The 19,571-nt window shown below is 36.2% G+C and overlaps 1 protein-coding gene across 10 annotated transcripts in view; it reads left to right on the top strand.

Moving 5' to 3' along the window:
• The window catches only part of GALNTL6 (polypeptide N-acetylgalactosaminyltransferase like 6), a 597,057-nt gene that overhangs the window by 528,445 nt on the left and 49,041 nt on the right, over positions 1 to 19,571 (top strand). For all 10 annotated transcript variants that reach the window (XR_015794428.1, XR_015794440.1, XM_088132238.1 and 7 more), the window contains 2 exons: positions 627 to 848; positions 14,427 to 14,543. Coding sequence is in view for 8 of the 10 variants with exons in the window: in XM_088132238.1 (XP_087988364.1) it covers positions 627 to 848; positions 14,427 to 14,543 (339 nt within the window). In the remaining 2 variants the exon portion in view is untranslated. The remainder of the gene's footprint in view (positions 1 to 626; positions 849 to 14,426; positions 14,544 to 19,571) is intronic.

The following is a 19,571-nucleotide window of genomic DNA, read 5'->3' as shown; positions in this document are numbered from 1 at the left end:
GTATCCCCTAAGCATATTCAGTCACAGAATATGCTTAGGGGATACCTTGGTGGCTTATTTTATTAACAGAATGCACAGTATCTGTTGAATAAAAATAAAACCAGGAAAAGCAAGAAGAATGGAAGTGATAGAGTATAATTAATTGAGACTCTGGAAAGGCAAAAAACAAAACAAACAAAAAAAAAGCCTTGATTCAGAAGACTTTTTTGAAAGGCCAGGTGTGTGGACATTAAAGAAAAAGCATTGTGACTCAGTTGGAATTCTAAAATAAATCTACAGTGTAATAATTTTTCTGCCTGAAAACAATGCAGAAAATCAACTAAGTTTTTCTTTTCCTAAGTAACAAGCAAAAGAGGAATTGATCGTAGAATTCTATTGAAACCATTAATCGAGATGTTACTGTTATTTAGTTAATTAAATCTCTTTCAGTAATTGCAATAAGCCGAGGGGTGTTGTTGCTGCTGTTGTTTAAGCTGTCACTCTTTGCTTAAAAGCTATTTGCTAATGCATAACCATCTATATCTGGGTAAGAGAATGATGTTCTATAACTTTAAGTGTATATCAAAGATAACAACAATCAGCCTTGAGCTTAAAGGAACGATTGCCTCTTGTTTTTTGTTGCTCAGAACCTGAAGCGTGTGGCCGAAACATGGATGGATGAGTTTGCTGAATATGTTTATCAGAGACGGCCTGAATACAGGCATCTCTCCACTGGTGATATTTCAGCCCAGAAGGAGCTGCGCAAGCACCTCAAGTGCAAGGACTTCAAGTGGTTCATGGCTACAGTGGCTTGGGATGTTCCCAAATATTTTCCACCAGTGGAGCCACCACCGGCTTCATGGGGAGAGGTGAGGAACATGCTTCAATCCAGGATTCAACCTAATCCCACCTTTGCTGAAAATAGTTTGGTACAACTGTGCATTTCCAGCAAAGCTACTGCTGCTATACTACAGATTTCACAAAATCAGCTTTGACTTTCACGGTCAGTGATTAAGCCACTAGAACTACTTAAGAATCAGTTGTTGAATTGTGAAACAGTTGCATTTGGTCCATCTTAATTGATCTATGCATACACAAAAATGTACTGCATCATCAACGTTTTGCCCCTTTGACATTTTAAGAAAAATATCTTTATAAAATTCTAGGTTTTCATGAAATAATTCATCTTTAAAATGAGTAAATTGTATTTTCTTTAGAATATAGTATAGTAATGGAAATGGGGTGATGTATATGTGTGTCAGACTAATTTTCTCTTTTGGAGATTAAGGATAATCCTAAATTCAGATTTATCTTCCTTTGGGTTAAATATAATACTTATGTGCACATAGTAACTTGATAGAGAGCTCTCCTGTTCTTGTTCATACTGAGATGAAAATACAACTGTTTGGGTCAATCTGAACAAATTACAAGTGATGTTTTGAAATATTTGGTCTTCTTGGTCTATTTGCTGTTGTGCTTTGTTGATAATTTACTCTTAGGTTTCAGTCAATTACTGGAGTAGTTTCAATTAGGTTGTCAACAGGAGGTCTATTTGTGTGTTTCTTGCTGTAGCTTTTCTTTACATCATTCTCCAAAATATACCTATGGCCAAGATTAAGCCCAATACTTTCTAACCATGTTTGCAATTGAACAGAATGTTCTAACTTAAAAAAGTGTATATTGCTCTTCTCCACTAATAAAAAATGCACAACCTGTGCATTGTATTAACATAACATGTGTATAGGGGATAGTACAGCAAGACAGGGGAAACTGTCTTGATTGCCTTATCCCAGCACAGCCAAAGGCCCTCCAGGTATGATATTACTGTATCTCCTTTCTAGCACTCTTGATGGGAGGATATTAAATGTAAATATTGTGGTTATTCTCCTGTGTGGAACAGAAAGAATATTTTAAAAATATTTAGGAGTAGAAAGAGGGCTATTCCATAGGTCTCCATTATAATAATTCAAAGCATTGGATCTATCTCTCTGCAAGTGTATATCAATGATTCTTTGTTTGACCTTTCCTGGAGCTTTTTTGATGTGCTTGTTTTGAGGGGGGCATTGTTAATTATTGGATTGAGAGACAACAATAAGCTAAATCCATAGCTACATCTTTTTTTCCATGAGGAGGCATACTTATCAACAAGGATTGCTTGGGCTAGAGATGTGTCCAAAATAGTGTTGACCACTATTTTAGATGGAAGTTTCTCATATAAATCTCCACTAAAGCAAAGCCAGGTTCCAAAGAAATGCATTGGTATGCAATGAGGAACACAAAGCATAATTCTTCAGAATTTTGACTGTTGCTTCTAAGTTCCTTATGCCTTTATAGGTGCAAAGCTGTGTCCCATATAGTAGAAGGGTCAGAATTTCAATTCTTTAGAGTTTTAATGCTGCCAAGACAAATTTGTTAGTGTTGCAGGTGGCAAAACTAATTATGGTGTTGGAAACTTGGGGCAGAGCTTGTATTTGCATGAAGGACTTCCACTGACAACTTTCATCAGAATATTGGAGAAGAGTAAAGAGTTTAATTTAACTTCTTCTCTTGCTATAATATGAATATTATTAGTTTCCCATTCCAGTGGTTGTTTTTTGCATTTTGAAAAGGCAATAATACCTTAAATAACATTTCTGGTTTGGCCTTTAGCTATTCCATCTGAAATCATCCTTTTTAATTTTTTCTTTTGTGGGGGGAGGAGTTATATTCCATTTATTAAATAACTGAGACCTAAAGTGAAAAACAGTCTGTGTTTTAAAATTATTTCTAATCCTGTTATGCTGAGATCATCTAATTTCTTTTCTCTCTGTATCAGTAAAACTATTTTTATAAGCAAAGTACGTGCCTAGAGAGTTCCAGAGAACTTCGAACTGTTGCTGCTATCACTGTTAAGTCATAGTAGTACAATAACATGGCAGTACAAAATAGAGTTTGGTATCATGATTAAAGTGCTGGACTATAAACCAGGAGACTCTGAGTTCTAGTCTTCCCTTAGGCATGAGATCCAGTTGGGTGACTTGGGGCCAGTCACTTTTTCTCAACTCAATCCCTTCACAGGGTGGTTGTGAGGAAAATATGAGGTGGGGGCATTCTGCACACTACCTTGAGTCATTAAGTTGAGTTGTATAAAATAAAGGAAGGATATACATATAATAATAATAAATAACATATGACAAGAAAATGCAGAAGTTTCAGTGAGGAAGCATCTTGCATTTTCAAGTAGAGTTGCATGGATGTACAATTAAGTCTAAGTGTTTTGATTTAAATATGATCTTTAACATTTTCCACTCTGTCTGCAATTTTTTATTTCTCCCATCTGGACATTTTATAGAGAAATGACAGCTCAATATTGTCTTTTCTGTATATATTATGTGTGTCATTTCTACAATACTTAGAAATGCCAAAGCATGCATGCAATTCAAGCTGCTTTGTATAAATCCTACTTTATCTCACAAAGCCACAGAATCAGTTTGAAACTCCTTAGTTTGACTCAGATTAATACAAACCTCAAGCACATTGTTAAGGAGCTATCCTTGGGATTTCATCTTTCCTGAACTCTGTGATGTAGTTTGTGGCTCAGAAAGTATTGACATGTTTTTAAATGTTTAGTTTGAAACAAAACATTGACGTATGGATGCTCAAATGTAAAGCATACTTACCAAATTACATACTTAACTACATAATTATGAATTAATGTATGAACAATTAATATATTAATTAATGGACAGATAAAAAATGAACAGAATAACTTGTGCATCCCTTAGCAGAGTTTCACAGAGTTCTTCGGCTATATTGCAGAATGGTAATTGTTGTGCAGACAGCTTTCTTTCAATTGCTCCTTCAACCTTCCTCCTCTTCTTCTTGGAGAGATGCATGGGAAGCTGATCTTTCTGCTCATATGGATAGGGATGGTCACTGCAATGTTCACTCATCCTCCAAGGAACCTAATAGCTGTATCTGGGATGGAGGATAGTACATATCTCCATCCAGAGCTAATCACGCGTGGAACAAAGTGCAGCTAGAGCTGTGCTGGGATCCCTTCTTTCTTTCAACTGTTTCTGCTCCCCAATGTCAAGACACGTTAGAGCAGAAATTCTGCTCCTGGGTGTCTAGAAGACAGTGCCTCTTGCCTAGATCTCAGTGAAAGGAAGTTCAGCCACATAAATCTAATCTTTGCACGGAATTTAAGCATTTCATTTTAATTGTGTGTGTGTGCGCACATGTATATATGTTCCTGGAGAAAACCTATCTATGTGGTCGCTGAGAGTGAACACCAGCTTGATAGCACATAATCAATCTGTGTGTGTCTGTGTGTGCATACAGAGAAAAACATACAAGGACACATACACAGGCATACAACACATGAACATATGCATATGTATATTATACCACAGTGACATGAAGGTTCAAAAAGGAGAGCTCTGTATTTGAAACCACTAACAGAGTTGAGAAAGAATCAAGGCATCAGACTGTTTGAAACCTTTATTATTATGACTTGTTTCAGCACCAGTTCCTTGCCTTTAATAACTCAAAATCATCTTATCTGCTTGCTACGTTTATGCACTGTAAAGATAATAGTTTAGAAAGCATCTCATCTGGAATAGAGCACCACCTTGGTGCCACTCAGTTCCCTTCATCAAACTTAATGTCCTCTGCAGTACAGAGCTTTCTATTTTATCTGAACTTAAGCATTTAGTTTTTTCCCTTCCCTTCCCTTCCCTTCCCTTCCCTTCCCTTCCCTTCCCTTCCCTTCCCTTCCCTTCCCTTCCCTTCCCTTCCCTTCCCTTGTTTGCAGAAAATATTTTATGTGATGTCTGCTGTGAGCATGTATTTAAAAATGTTACGAGATATTGGTTAGCTTAAAAGATGCCATATTGGTTAGGCATTCAGCCTAGAGAATCTGATGTCTGAAATCTGCACTGCACTCTCTCCCATACTAATTATTGTGGCTAAGCCAAATATAGCACTGATTTAAATTTAAATGAAGTGAATGAGCAATAGACTTCCCTCTTTTTAATTTTGCACCCTTGAATTTTTTTTCTGGCACTCTTCTTATACCCTGTGACATTTTTTTAAAATATAAGAAATATTCGGTAAATCTGTGGGGTTTGAAAGCTTTTATGTTGTAAGATTGCATGGTAGTAATCCTGACAAGAACGTGAAGGCACTGGCTGTGATAATCAAGGACAATACAGTTTATTCAACTGAGCAGCATTTCTGACTTCATTTGCCATATATTCCAGACTCTGCAGATTGCTTTATTTAGACGTGCTAGTCCTTTGCCACCTCCAGCGTTTGTCATTCTTAAATGCTGCTAGAGTATCACTTGGTATTTTTCTAATGCAAACCTAGTTTTCAACAGGCAGATGAAATTCATGAAGTCATCACTTTGACAAATCCATAGTCAGATCACTGCTAGAAAATGGAGCCTGGGTTGACTGCAATTAGTCATCCAAATAACTTTGCTAAATTTCTTTTATCACATTTATATACTGCTGATTAATGTACATGTTTTCCATCTCTTTTCTCATTCCTCACATAGTCCAGGAGTGTATGTTAGGCTGAAAGATAAGTGATTAGTGTAAAACAAGTGCTAGTCATAACTAGTCAATTGTTTTATAATTCATATAACAAATTGTTATATAATCACAAGCTGAATGAGACAGTAGTGAAACATGGCTATGAAAAAAGCAAATGCAACTTTAGACAGCACATATAGAATAATTCTACTCTGCATTTGTCAGATCCCATTTTGAGTAATGAGTCTATTTCTGTTCTACTTTAGGAACAAAGAAGGGCAATAAAAATGATATGGGGATTCTGTTCTGTTCAATGGGAAAGTAAATGGGAGGAATGACAAGACAGAAGTTTATACCAATATGAAGGTGACCTGTGGTGCAATTCCAGAGAAAGTGCTGTGAAACTGTCTAGAACAGGAGTGACTCTCTCCCCACCCCACTTACAGAGTTATTTTGTCTCATCATTCTATGAGAGCTGGAAGCCTCACTGTATCATGGAGGGTGCATGGGGAGAGTTCAACTCACTTTAGCTTTGAGAAGAAAAGAACAGTTGATGATTTTTTCAGGAATAGACAGGAGTCGCTGGACTGTTAGTTTGGCTACCTTTTGTTGAACCCAGGCCCTTCCTGGATTGTTAAGGTAACTGGGGGGGGGAGGGGAGGTGACCTGTAGTTGGGTCCATGTGGTGGTGTTGGCCTTTTTAAGAGAGGAGCTGGTGCCTTATGTCTTGAAGGAGGAAGTGATGCAACCCATCCTCAAAAGATTGTCCTTGGACTATTTTAGGCAACTACTGTCCATGTAACATTTGTTGAGGGAAGCTCAGGTCACTTGTATGCTGGTTCAAGTTGTAAAGCCGAGATGACAAGGTGGCTTATTCACAGGAAAGAGATATATAGACACAGCAGCCAAGTCACATCAAATACCTACAAGCAAGCCCCACAACCCAGACAGGGCCAGAGTCCTATATATCAATAAAATCCAGTTATTAAAGGCAGCTGTATTATAGGCCTTTGCTGATCAGCCCCACTTAAAGGCATAATGCCATATGCCACATCATACCACTTTGGTAAAAGTCTCAAAACAACAATTAAAATTGTAACACAAACATTACATTCACTTTACAACTTCAGACATTTTCATTACCACATTGCACAATCCACAGGCCAAGGAACATACAGATGGCCCAGCTAATTGCTCACTTTGAATTTGTGTGGGAGCTGAATAACTTCTCTTGATCCCATTTCTCTTGGTATTGTATGCTAACTTCGGGAATTGCACCAGCTTCAGAAATCTATGATGTATCTTGATTGCAATATCTTTGATTCCTTCAGTACCTCCTATTAGACTGACTCTTTAAATCATGTAAACATAACTCCTCTTTCTTTTCATAAACAGGAACTGGATCTTCTCCTTTACAAGTGTGATATCTAATCTGCCCACCCCAGCCCCCCTCACTAGGGAGATAGAAGTCCTAGGGTTTTTTTGTACTGTTGTTTAAAAGAACCTTACAGCTGAGCTGTGCAAGAACACACCCCCTTTGGAGTGTCAGAAACCATATTAAGAGGCATACATTCCTTTATATTTCTATGCCAAAACAATTTACTCAGAGCAACTTGCTACCATAAATTGCACCCAGTGCAGCTCATAGGTGGTTCAGGGGGATACCATGGTTGATGATATTGAAAGATGCTGAGAGATCAAGGAGAATTAGAGTGGTTGCACTACTCCTGTCACAGTTCCACCAAAGATCACAAGATAGATCAACAGCATCTTAGTACTATGTCCTGGTCTGAAACCTCACTGTAAAGAGTCTAGATAATCAATTTCTGAAGCTGTAACATGACCATCTTCTTAACAACTTTCTCTAAAAACAGAAGGTGGGAGAGTCAACAAAAGGTATCCACACAACTATTGAGTACAGCAACGATGCAATATTGGGGGATCCTCTTGGACTCACAACTCCTGTTAAAGGAGCAAGTGGTAGCCAAGGCTCAGAGATCCTTACTCTTATGCTCTAGCTGCTCATTCAGACTCAGGAGGGTCTGCTTACAGTCATTCACACTTAGTCACTTTATCTCTTGATTATTGCAATGTACTCTCCTTGGGGCTCTCCTTGAAAAGCATTTCGAAGCTTCAGCTGATTCAGATTAGAATGGCACATATAGTGTTGATTACACTGAAGTTTACCAGCTTCACTCGCCCCCAGTATGCTTCCAAGTGCAATCCCAGGTGCTGGTTATCACCTTTAAAGCTTGACATGGCACAGGACCAAGTTACTTGCAGAACTGCCTGTCTTCAGTTATTTCTGCCCATCCTACCAGATCTGGCAGGGTGAGCATGCTCTGGACCCCTTCAGTGAAACAGTGCCATCTTGCGGAACCAGATGTGTTTTCTGTATTGTGGCACCTGCCCTGTGGAACAGCCTTCCCTCTGAGGATCCAGACAACCCCAACACTGTTGGCCTTTCAGAAGGCTGTAAAAAACTGGCATTTCCCACAGGCGATAAGGTTGAGTTGTTAATATTGGTGAATTTGTGATTGAGGATAAGGTATTTTTCATTTTTCATTTTATTCTGTTTTTCTGTTTTATATTATGAGCTCAGATTTATTTGCTTAAGTGGTGTCCATATAAATTTCCTAAATGAATAAAAAGTGGTGACCATGTAGATTTCCTAAATGAATAAAAAATAGCAACCTCTTGAGGATGAGGCCCATTATTACCTCCTTCAAAGCAAATAGTACTAATCCCTTCTCAATAAAGCAGATATTACTGCATGTACTCAAATACATGTTACCTTCTGGGTGGCTTTTGCCACCCAGGAGGGGTGTAGATCTAATGAGTGGATGGCCAGGTTAGCAGTCCCAAAAATCCTGCCCAGTTTCTCAAGAGTTACAGGTTCAGACTTGCCCCAGGTAATCACACAAGGTCTTTCTTTAGGCTCTTGATAGGACTTGCCCACTCAGAATCCAACTCCAAGTGAATGTGAGTGACTTTATTCCTCACAGTGACCCTAAAGATGGTTGTGTGGCTCATCCCTGCCCAGCAAGGAATGAATCACTTTAAAAAGGTCCTCTGGGTGGCTAACTGTGGATGCATTAAAAATGGAAAAACAGCTACATTTTGCTGCTCATCTTGCCATCATGTAATCTCTAATAAGGGCTCTTACTTGCGCTTCATCAGCTCTATTCCTCATTTTCTTCCAACAGTGCTCAAAGTGTCTCTTCTAGCATTACATCTCATAATTTGCTCAAAAAATCAAGGAGTACCTGGGATTTGATGCACAACGAAATGCTACAATCCAGTCCAAGGCCTTTGCCACATGACCATTTCAGGCTGTGCCCAAGCTCTCAGTCAGCTCACGCATCAGATCCTTGAGAAAAACTTCAAGATCCCTCTGGAACCCAACAGGTCCAGTAGTCACCTGGGAAAGATTGATCTAATAGGTTCTACCTCTCTGCGGGACAACAGCACTAGCTTCGGTTATGGTCTTCAAGCCATCTGAAATGGCAGCACTAATTAAAAAGAATTAAAATAGACTAATGATGAGTTACCAATGCATGCATTTCAGTAGACAGATTATTTCTGTCTGGAACTCCTTGACCTAGAAATAGAACCATACACCACCACCACCACATCCAATGCCATTGCGGACAATTCATCAATAAAAGACAATCAATCAATCAATCAATCAATAGGAATATCTTTCAGGTCATAACCTCAAAACTCCTTTTTGTCACAGATTGCAGTTTGAGTTCTGAAAGCAGGTCCAAGTTTTTAGTATTTATCTGGAAAGCATGCTCATTTTTCCTTTGAGAAGATTTCAAAAGTTAAAGCTTTTATGTTGATACCATTAGTGATTTGACAGTTCTGTTTTTCTTTCACAGCAAGATCATTTTAATTTTAAATTAAAATTACTTAATTAGGATGGTAGCTGAGGTGTCATACTGGTTTTCAAAAGCAAATGAAATCTTACTATATAATTAGCTACTTGATGTTGTGGATTATTAGTTTTAAATACAGAGTACTCACCTATATTTATTACATTTATTTTATTCCTGTAGTGTTGAGAGATTTAGATGAGGACTGCATGTGAGACACACGTGGGGATTTTCACATCTTGTGGAATATGCCTTGTGATGAGCCTGATCTACACTATGACATCTCACTGGCTTTTCACATATCTCTGAATCCATGTAGAATATAAACAGGCTCTGTACTAACTCTCTGCGCTATGTTTTGCTAATAAGGAGCTGACAATAGAAGATAATTTAGGTTCTTACTATAATGCTTATAGGAGAAGGGAGATGCAACAGATATAGGTTTTGCAAAAGGGGGAAGTTTACAACACCTGGGATGACACATTAAAATAATAGGAAATTCTGGGAAAAAGAAGTTTGGAACTGAGGCGAAGGCTGACAATTAAAATGGCTGTTGAAAGTGGACTGTTCCTCAGCTGTGTGAAATCTATGAAGCTTTTGAGGATGAGATCTGAAGGAAGACTCACCAAAGAGGAAAAGCACTGTGGGACCTAACATGCCAGTGCATATGGTATGATGTGGCAGAATAAATATGGAAGAAAGAAAATCAAAGGTTACCTGTCAAAAGGTCAACAGCTAGATCCAGGCCAGCTGATAATTCTTCTAAGTGAGAAAGACGGTAAGTTTGCTACTAAATTCTGTAAATCATTTTCTTAAAACTGCGGGAGTAGTTCTAGTATTTAACAACACAGAGAGGTACATACATATGTTAAGCACATGTCATAACTGACTAAGATGTGCTTCAAGTTGTTTTGAGTCTGAAAGTGAGAGCTTGAATAAAATGCTTGGTTGGTATTTTTGCATCAGGCTGGGTTAGGCTATTAGTCAGGAGGGAGAACTGTTCTCAAAAGAATATGAAATAATTTCGTAAGGCTTAGAGCCTGGAAAGTAAAACTGTTCTAACAAAGCATGATAGAAATTGCTTTTACTGCCTTTTTAAGTTAATAAAAATGGGGCTGGGGACTAGAAATCCATGTGGTCCTGGTTTTTTCAAGTATATACTCAAACCTACAAATCTACTTTCTGATAAAATGGTGGTGACTTGCAAGATCCTGCTTGATAGTGCAGTCTGTATGCCTTATTGGTTTCAAGTAATTTTTACCACCTGCAACAGGGGGAGAAACCCCATACTTGTGCCTATAATAGCCTGGACCAATGAAATTCCAGGACCAAAAAAACCTAGTTAATCATCTTCTCTTTCTTGCATTTCTTTTTCTTTGGGATGGTTTTAGTTGCTGCCTCCTGTACAATGTTATGGACCTCCGTCCATAGTTCTTCAGGCACTCTGTCTACCAAATCTAATCCTCTAAATCTATTCATCAGAGGATGAGATGGTTAGATAGCATCACTGAAGCAATGAGCATGAAACTGAGCAAACTCAGGGAGGCAGTGAAGGACAGGAAGGCCTGGCGCAATATGGTTCATGGGGTCACGAAGAGTCGGACACGACTTAACGACTAAACAACAACAAAAAATCATCTTCTCACAGGAAGGAGAAGTTGCCACTAAACAAAAAACCTTATCACATTCCAGAAAGAGAGATACAATATAGAAAGAAATACAAGACTTCTACAGCTAATTAAGACAGTTAAGTGGTCTTAAAATTGGTTTTTAAGCCTCAACCTAAATCAGATTTTATACAGACTTAAGATATCACAACCAAGAAACCAAGTTTGAAGTTACCCTCTGCCTATAGCAGATGACCTACTAGCTCAGTTGAGAAGGGTAAAATACTTAAGCCAGATTTAGTAATGTCTATTTGCAAATTTCTCTCAAAGCAACCCCAAAGAGAAAACAGCTTTTACTACAATTCAGGGGCTATTCTAGTTTCATATATGACTTTTGGTTGTAATAAAGTTCCTGCAACCTTTCAGAAATTCATGGACAAAATTCCTCCATGCTGGGGGAGGTACTATGAAGCATGTCTGGACAATATCATTATTTACAACTCTGGAAGAATATCTGCAGCAGTTGAAGAATTTATTTCCAGTCTTGAAACAGCAGGCTTAACTATCTAGCCAAAGATTATCTGGGGTTTTCTGAACTGCTTTACCTAGGTTACAGTGGGGCAGCAAGAAGTTAACCCAGATGGAAAGAAGTTTCAAGTTATTCAGCAGATGTAGCCTCCAACCACCAAAAAGGAAGTAAGATCATTTTTGGGATTTGTGGGATACTATGGATGGTTTGTTCCTCATTTTTCCACCAAGGCAGAAGTCCTCACAGACCTAACAAGAAGGAACTTGATAAAGTTCACTGGTCTTCTTCACTACTAAAATATATTAAGATTGTGAACTCCTCATAAATTCTAAGGTCATGTTGAATCAATAATATCGTTTTCAAATATAATTAATATATGTACTTCTTTGAAACTTTCTTCAGAAAATAGTAAGGGAGGTTCCTTCCATTCTACCGTCTGTCCTTCCTTTTTTACTTTATCTAGCATGCAATATTTTTTTATTTATATGTGGGTGTGTATATACATACACACATTTTTAATGCTGGCTGACAACAGGCTATAAATACATGGTTTTCCACTCAGAAGTACTGTACAGAACTGTAATCCATTATCTGCTTTTCTGTTGAAAAAGTATATCTCAAAGTACTGGAGTGTGGATTTTATATGCATGTTTCTGAAAGATGCTATTATAAATTGTACTGTCTTAACTTTGGGCTGGGCTGGAAAATTAACAAACTGTCATTTCCTCCGCTTTAAGTTATAACTTATTTTCAACAAAATTTTACAAAAATCAAAGTAAATCCTGAATATTGAATTATGGAATAAACTTAGCACCAGCTCTTCTTGCCATTAGTATTTCATACCCTGATATTTTTAAACAGTCCCTCCTGTAAGAATACCTTCTGGTAGCCTTACATGGCTCACCTGAAAGCAAGTAGTCTATCTACTTATCTAGCAATCTATTTCAGTTTACCAGCTGCCTATTCACAAGATACCCTAGGCATCTAACAACATTAATACTAGCAAAAAATACAAATAAAGGACATCCAGGAAAAAAAAAATCTTTAAAAAGCACACATGTGCACTGTAGCACCAGGGTCAAAAATCACTTTACCTAAAGCTACTACTACTAAATCACCTACAATACCTCCCCCCTTTTTTTTTTAAAGAAAACTTATATTGGGTGAGATTTGTCAGGACAAATGTACATGATACATACCAGTCAGAAGCCAATTCTACTCTGTTATATGGTGATTCTTATCACATGACCAGAAACAAAATTTCTTTAAACCTTTAGCAGACTGGTCCAGATACAATTTTAGCTAGGATACTTTCATATGGGTTTTGCTCTGTTCCAGAAATAACTTCTTGGAAATGTGACCTATGTTCACAGTTGTCCTTTTGGTTTAGCAGCAATGAATACCAAAGGTGATGTTTCCATTTAAAATGCTGAAGTTCTATGAAGATTATGGGGAAGGTCATTCTCCCTGTCTCTCATAGTCCAGCTACTAAAGGATCATGCTGAGACAATATTATGGAGTTCTTGGTGCTCTCTGAGCTTGGTTGTTTGCTTGCAGATGTTTCATTACCCAATTAGGTAACATCATCAGTGTGAATGGGTGTGGGGTTTGCTGCCTGTTTATATGCAGTAGCTTGCCCTGTCAGTTTTAGTAGGAGTGTAGTTTTCTCCTTGGTGGTACCTTGATTAGAGTATTAGCAACAGATAGTCCCTTCTATTGAGAAAATATTATTTCATGAGTCTTCTAAATGCAGCTGAGGAAAATTGTCTTGACATTTTCTTCTGTTAGTAACCATTCAGGGTTGTTTTTGTTTTGAAAGTCATATCCAAATGCACACAAAATGAATCTAAACTTTGAATAGGAAGGGCATCATAACTTTTTTTACACTCCCCTAATGGTCAGGTCACTTCAAGGGAACACTCAACTGCAAGGTCAGCAACAGAGATTTTCACAGATCACCAAACCAACTGCTTTTGAGGGATTGGCCAACAGAAACATTGGTCCAGAATTGTGATGGAATGGAATTATGAAGGCCAGGCTCAGGGAGATAAGCGTGTTCTTAGTTCACTGCAAGAGCGTGGGAAGTTCAAGAGGATGAGGCTGGCACCTCCCTGAGGAATTTACGGTGTTGTGGCTGGCTGGCTGGCTTGGGAGCTAGGGTTCAGTCTGGGGAGATTGATGTCAGGTTTAGCCCAAAGAACTCCAAGAGACAATGCAAATTCAGTTCTGCTGTGTTTATTAGCTACAACCTCTAGAAAGAATCTAGAGCAACCATTTTCTTTTATCACCCATGAAATACTCTTAGAATGTCAGATATGTCCACAAAAGTTCCAGTGGGCTGGAGATTTCTGTGCTAAATTATGACCTTGGGGTTTTTATGCTATTATTTGTATTAACAGAATAGTTTTACATATCCTTCATCAAGAATAGGAGATATAAATCAAATATATAATAAGTAATAATTTGTTCCATGGATGATAATTGAACTAGTAGGGGTACCATGGGAGTGGCCTATGTATAAGATGCTACAGTTCATATACAATTTATCATATTCTCAAGTGGATATGTACTGTATATTTTCCTTCATTAGGTTTCTCTGCCTAAATGTATTTTGTTTTAAACATAATTACAATAGCAATTTAACTCGTACAATTTATCCACTCCACAAATAATGTTTGATTCATAGGTTCATTGTCGGCAATTATCCATGTTCTCTGTGCAATATGCAAAATCCCCTAAAGTATAAATGCAATGCACATTCACTAATAATACTAACATATATTGTAGTTAGTACAATCAATATTGTAATGAATTGAATTGACAAAGACAAATGCCTTCTTCTCTTCCTTTTCAGCCAAATCAGCATTTTCCAAGCTGTGTTGCAGTGCTTAAAGTTGGTTTGTTAATTTTACAGATTCGAAATGTGGTGGCCAATCTCTGTATGGATAGTAAGCATGGTGGAACAGGCACTGAACTCAGACTGGATATATGTGTGAAGGATGGGTCTGAACGGACGTGGTCACATGAGCAGGTATGCTGAGTCAGCAAGTAGGTTTTAAGGTTGTTTTATTTTTTTATAATAACTTTATTAAACTTTTTTTTAAAATAAGAACAGTAAAAACTAACAAGAACTAATATTAAGAAAAAGAAAAAGAAAAAAATCAGAAAAAAAGAATAGTAATGATCATGAGTGCAGAAAAAGAGAAGAAAAAAGAAAAAGATTGACTTCTGATCCTCTTTGCAACAGATATAAATAACAATATACATTAAACTCTAAATTAACAAGATAATCCATTATTTCTATTAACCCATATTATTTCTAATCATCAAATCCATACAACATAATTTCATTTTTTTCTGTTTCCCACAAAAAGTCCAAAAAAGGTTTCCAGTTAGCATTAAAATTACATAATGTCTTATCACAAAGTCAGTCAGTTTTGCCATCTCAGCCAACTCCATCAGCTTCACCATCCATTCTTCTATTGTAGGTAATGTCTTATCTTTCCACCTCTGTGCATATAAAAGCCTTGCTGCTGTTATCATATATAAGAACAAAGTTCCATTAGTTTTTTCCAACTGTTTATCCATCAAGCCCAAAAGGAAAGTCTCTGGTTTGATTGAATACTAATCTTTAAAATCTTCTGTATGCAAATATGTATCTCATCCCATTTTTTTTTGCTTTTTTTTTTTTTTTTGCTTTTTTACAAGTCCACCAGAGATGATAGAATGTCCCTTCTTCTTGTTCACATTTCCAACATACATTCAAAGTATCTTTATACATTTTGGATATTTTTTTCTGGCAACAAGTACCAACTAAACATCATTTTATAAAAGTTCTCTTTAAGGTTATAGCACAATGTAAATTTCAGTCCTTTCTGGCACATATTTTCCCATTGTTCCATCTGTATATTATAGCCAAAGTTTTTAGCCCATTTTATCATACAGTCCTTAATTGGTTCATCTTCTGTCTCTAGTTTCAATAAAAGTTTGTATATCTTGTCAATAGCACATTCATAATTAGTACATAATTCTGCTTCAAATTCAGTCTTACCATATTCAAAACCATAAGTCCTTTTATCCATTTTAAATCTTTCTTGTAACTATACATAGGAAAACCATTGACACATGTATCCTTTTGATATCAATTCCTCTCTTGTCTTTAATTTAAAATCTCTTTGAGAAAATTCCAATATGTCACCATAAGTTAACCATTTATGTTTAGTTATCATTTCTCTTAAGGGAAACATCAGAGACAGGTTTATATCTGTTCCATATTCTCTATATGGCACGTTTAATGAAATTATTTTTGAAATCTACATTAACTTTACCTTTATCATATCACAAATAGCCATGCCACTCAAATCTCAGGTCATACCCCTCTAGTTCCAATAACCTCCTATTTCTCAAAGTCACCCACTCCTTCATCCAAACCAAACAACAAGATGCAAAATACAACTTCAAATCCAGGAGACCTAAACCTCCTCTTTATTTAGCATCTTGTAAAACTTTATACTTAATTTGCAGGTTTTTGCCTTGCCACACAAATTTAGATATGCCTTTATGCCATTGTTTAAATGGAACATCAGTTGTCATAACAGGTATTGTTTGAAAAAAAAAAAAACATTCTAGGTAAAACATTCATCTTAATTACAGAAATTCTTCCCAACAATGACAATTGTAATTTTTCCCATCTTAACATATCTTTTTTAATTTCATTCCAAGTGTTAACGTAATTGTTTTGAAACAACATACAATTACTATTTGTCAAATTCACCACCAAATACTTAACCTTTTTTTCAATCTTAAAACCCTGTTTGTTCGTCAATTCTTCTTATTCTTGTATCCTCACATTTTTGTTAACATTTTAGTCTTTTGTTTATTAATTTTAAAAACAGCCAAAACACCAAATTATTTCAGTGTTTTTATTCAAGCTTCGATCCCTTTCAAGGGCTCCTCCAGCACCAACACTAAACCATCTGCAAGGGCTCTCAACTTATGTTTCCTTCTTAATTTTTATGCCCCTTCTCATCTCTCTTTAGGTCTCTATTCAAAACTTCCAAAACTAAATAAACGGGGAGACATTGGGCAACCTTGTCTCATTCCCTTTTGTATCTTCCATGATTTAATTAAGTCTCCATTCACAATAGTTTGCACTTTTTGTGATGTATAAATCAATTTTACTCCTTTTATAAAGTTCTCTCCAAAGTCCATATCTTCCAAAACTTTGAACATAAAAGGCCAATTTAAATTGTCAAAAGCTTTCTCTGCATCCAAAAAAAATTAATGTAACTTGTTTTTCATTATGCTGTTCCAAATATTCTATAACGTCCAACACTGTCCTAACATTATCTTTTAATTGTCTCTTGGGTAAAAATCCACATTGATCTTCATGAATTAATTCTTGTAATATAACTTTCAATCTATCTGCTAATCTCATTGTAAACAACTTATAATCATTATTCGATAATAATGTCTATAATTTCGGTTAGATTCAATTTTTGTCCTTCTTTAGGTAATAACACCATATTAGCCTCCTCCCAAGACTCTGGCATCCCACCTTCCACCAATATAGAGTTCATTATAGATTGGAGCAGTTGTAAAATTTCATCCTCAAAGATTTTGTAGTATGATCCCAGCAGCCCATCTGGTCCTGGTGTTTTACTTGGTTTAATCTTTTTAATAGTTTTAAATACTTCCATTATTGTTATAGGTCCATTCATAATCTGTCTTTGATTATCTGTAAGCCTTGCAAATTTTGTGTTTTTAGGTAGTCATCTATTTTCTCCAGAGAGAGTGCCTGTCTTTTACATAAATTAAAATAATACTGATGATTTTTTATTTTATTTTATTTTATTTTGGTATAGTCTCATTATTACACTATCACCCTCTTGGAATTTTGTAATCATTTTCTTTTCTTCTTTCTTAATTTATACGTTAATCTCCCAGGCTTATTTGCAAATTGAAATGTTTTTTGTTTAACATAGTTCATTTTTTTTTCAAATCCTCTCACTGTTAATATAGATAGCTGTTGCTATAGAAGTTTAATTTGGTTTGAGATACTTAACTTTCCTGGTGTTAACTTTAATTCATTCTCTTTCCTCTTTATCTCCTCCAAAATAGCTTGCTTTTTCTCTTAATTCCTCTTTTTGAACTCAATGTTATGCTATATGAAATACCCTCTAATAAAAGCTTTACTTGCATTCCAAACCATTCTCAAGTCTGTACCTTTATTCAGATTATTCTAAAAAAAAAAACATGTTTTTTTTTTACAATCTTTCACTACCTCTTCCTTTTGCAGCAACATTTCATTTAATCTCTATCTGAATGAATTAGATTTTCTTTTAAAAGTCCAAGTCACTGGATTATGATCAGAAAAAGTCTTTGGTAAAATACTCTAGAAGTATTAACAGCCAAAGTCTTTGAAATCCAAATCATATGTATCCTTGAGAATGATCTCTGTCTTTCTGAAAAGTAAGTGTATTCTTTAGAACTACCATTTTTCTGTCTCCATATATCCACTAGAGATAAATTGTACATCAAATCAAAAAATGTCTTAGGTAATTTACCCTGATTCTTTTTAGCTTCCTTCACTGGTAATCTATCCACTCCATTCCAATCTTCCATCAGACACCAATTTTCATAAGAAAAATGTATCAGTTTTTCCATAAGACATTTAATTTTTTTTCCTTTATCTTCGTTTGGAGCATAAAGTCCCAGAATTAATGTTTTAATTCCCTGTAATTTGACTTCTACTCCAACAAATCTACCATATTCATCAGCCAATACTAAGTTGGGTTAACATATAACACAACTCCATTAACTTTTTTTGGGCCTGCTGAAATAAATTCTTGTCCCAAATGCTTGCAAATCAAATACTTTATGTCCTTTTTTCTAATATGAGTCTTTTGTAAGCAAATGAAATCTTGTTTAAGTTTTTTAAAATGATGAAACACTCTTCTTCTCTTTTGTGGAGCATTTGCTCCATTTATATTCCACGTTAGCCATTTGTAATCCATTATTAAGCCAGTAATTTAGAAAAGTCTATACCTGTGGCACCCAACTCAGAGTCCTCTTTTTCATCTTCCTCCTGGACCTGTTTGGCTTTTGAAATTGTCTGCTCATCCTCCTCCATTTGCATCTTCTCCAAGTTTCCTTTAAATTTTTTCTAGAAATTCTTTGGCTTTATGAACTGAATTCAATCAAAATCTTGGAATGCTGGAAAATAAAGATCACCCCCTCCGGTTTATCCCAATGAAACAAATTCTTCTGTTTCAAAACCTCTGTCAAAAAAAAAAATAAAAAATCCTTTCTCTTATGTAAAAGTCTGATGGGAATCTCTTTTATATAATTATATCCACATTGTCAGTCTTCAATCTAGTATTAAAATGCCATTGCAGAACTTGATCCCTGGTCCTTTTCTTTGCAAAATGTACTAGCACATCCCTTAGTAGATGTCTTATTGCTGAATAAAATAAATTTATCTGATACACCTTATCAATTTCATCTTCAGCTTTTTCTTCCTCCCAGTTTCAAAATTCTGCCAGCGCTTGAACCACCCTTCTTCTAATATCTTCCCTTGGAATTTCCAGAATAGCTCTGAATCTCAAGCAAAATTCCTTGTCCCTTAACTCCAGCAAGTCCACATTATCCAGTCCTTTCTCCAATTCAAGATCTCTGGTTTCTGCTTTATTCTCAAATGATACCATTCTTTCAGTAATCTGCTTCATTTCTCCAGAGATTTGTTTAATCTCTCCAGCTATTTGTTTCACATAATTGCCCAACGTATCTATTCTTTCTTCCATTTTTTCTCCCAGAGTCACAAATTTAGCCCCTAATTCATCATACATTGGTTTAAGTAAACTTAAAGCAACCATCTTCTCTTCTAACGGTTGTTCCACAGAGCCTTAACTCATTTCTCTGATTTCTTTCACTGCCTTCCTTGTAGCCATATTATTTTTATCTTTTTCCCCCTTTTCACAAGTTAAACGGGTACCTGGATATATTAAATACAAATGAAAGTAAATAAACAGTTCATGCTCTCTGGTGTCTTTCAAGCTGA

This window comes from Python bivittatus, unplaced genomic scaffold, assembly GCF_059951505.1.
Source record: "Python bivittatus isolate LINGU-HERP-01145 unplaced genomic scaffold, Pbiv_v1 ctg000070_np1212, whole genome shotgun sequence".
NCBI classification, from domain to species: domain Eukaryota; kingdom Metazoa; phylum Chordata; class Lepidosauria; order Squamata; family Pythonidae; genus Python; species Python bivittatus.
The sequence above is the reverse complement of the archived record's forward strand: the minus strand, read 5'-3'. Positions and strand labels throughout refer to the sequence as shown.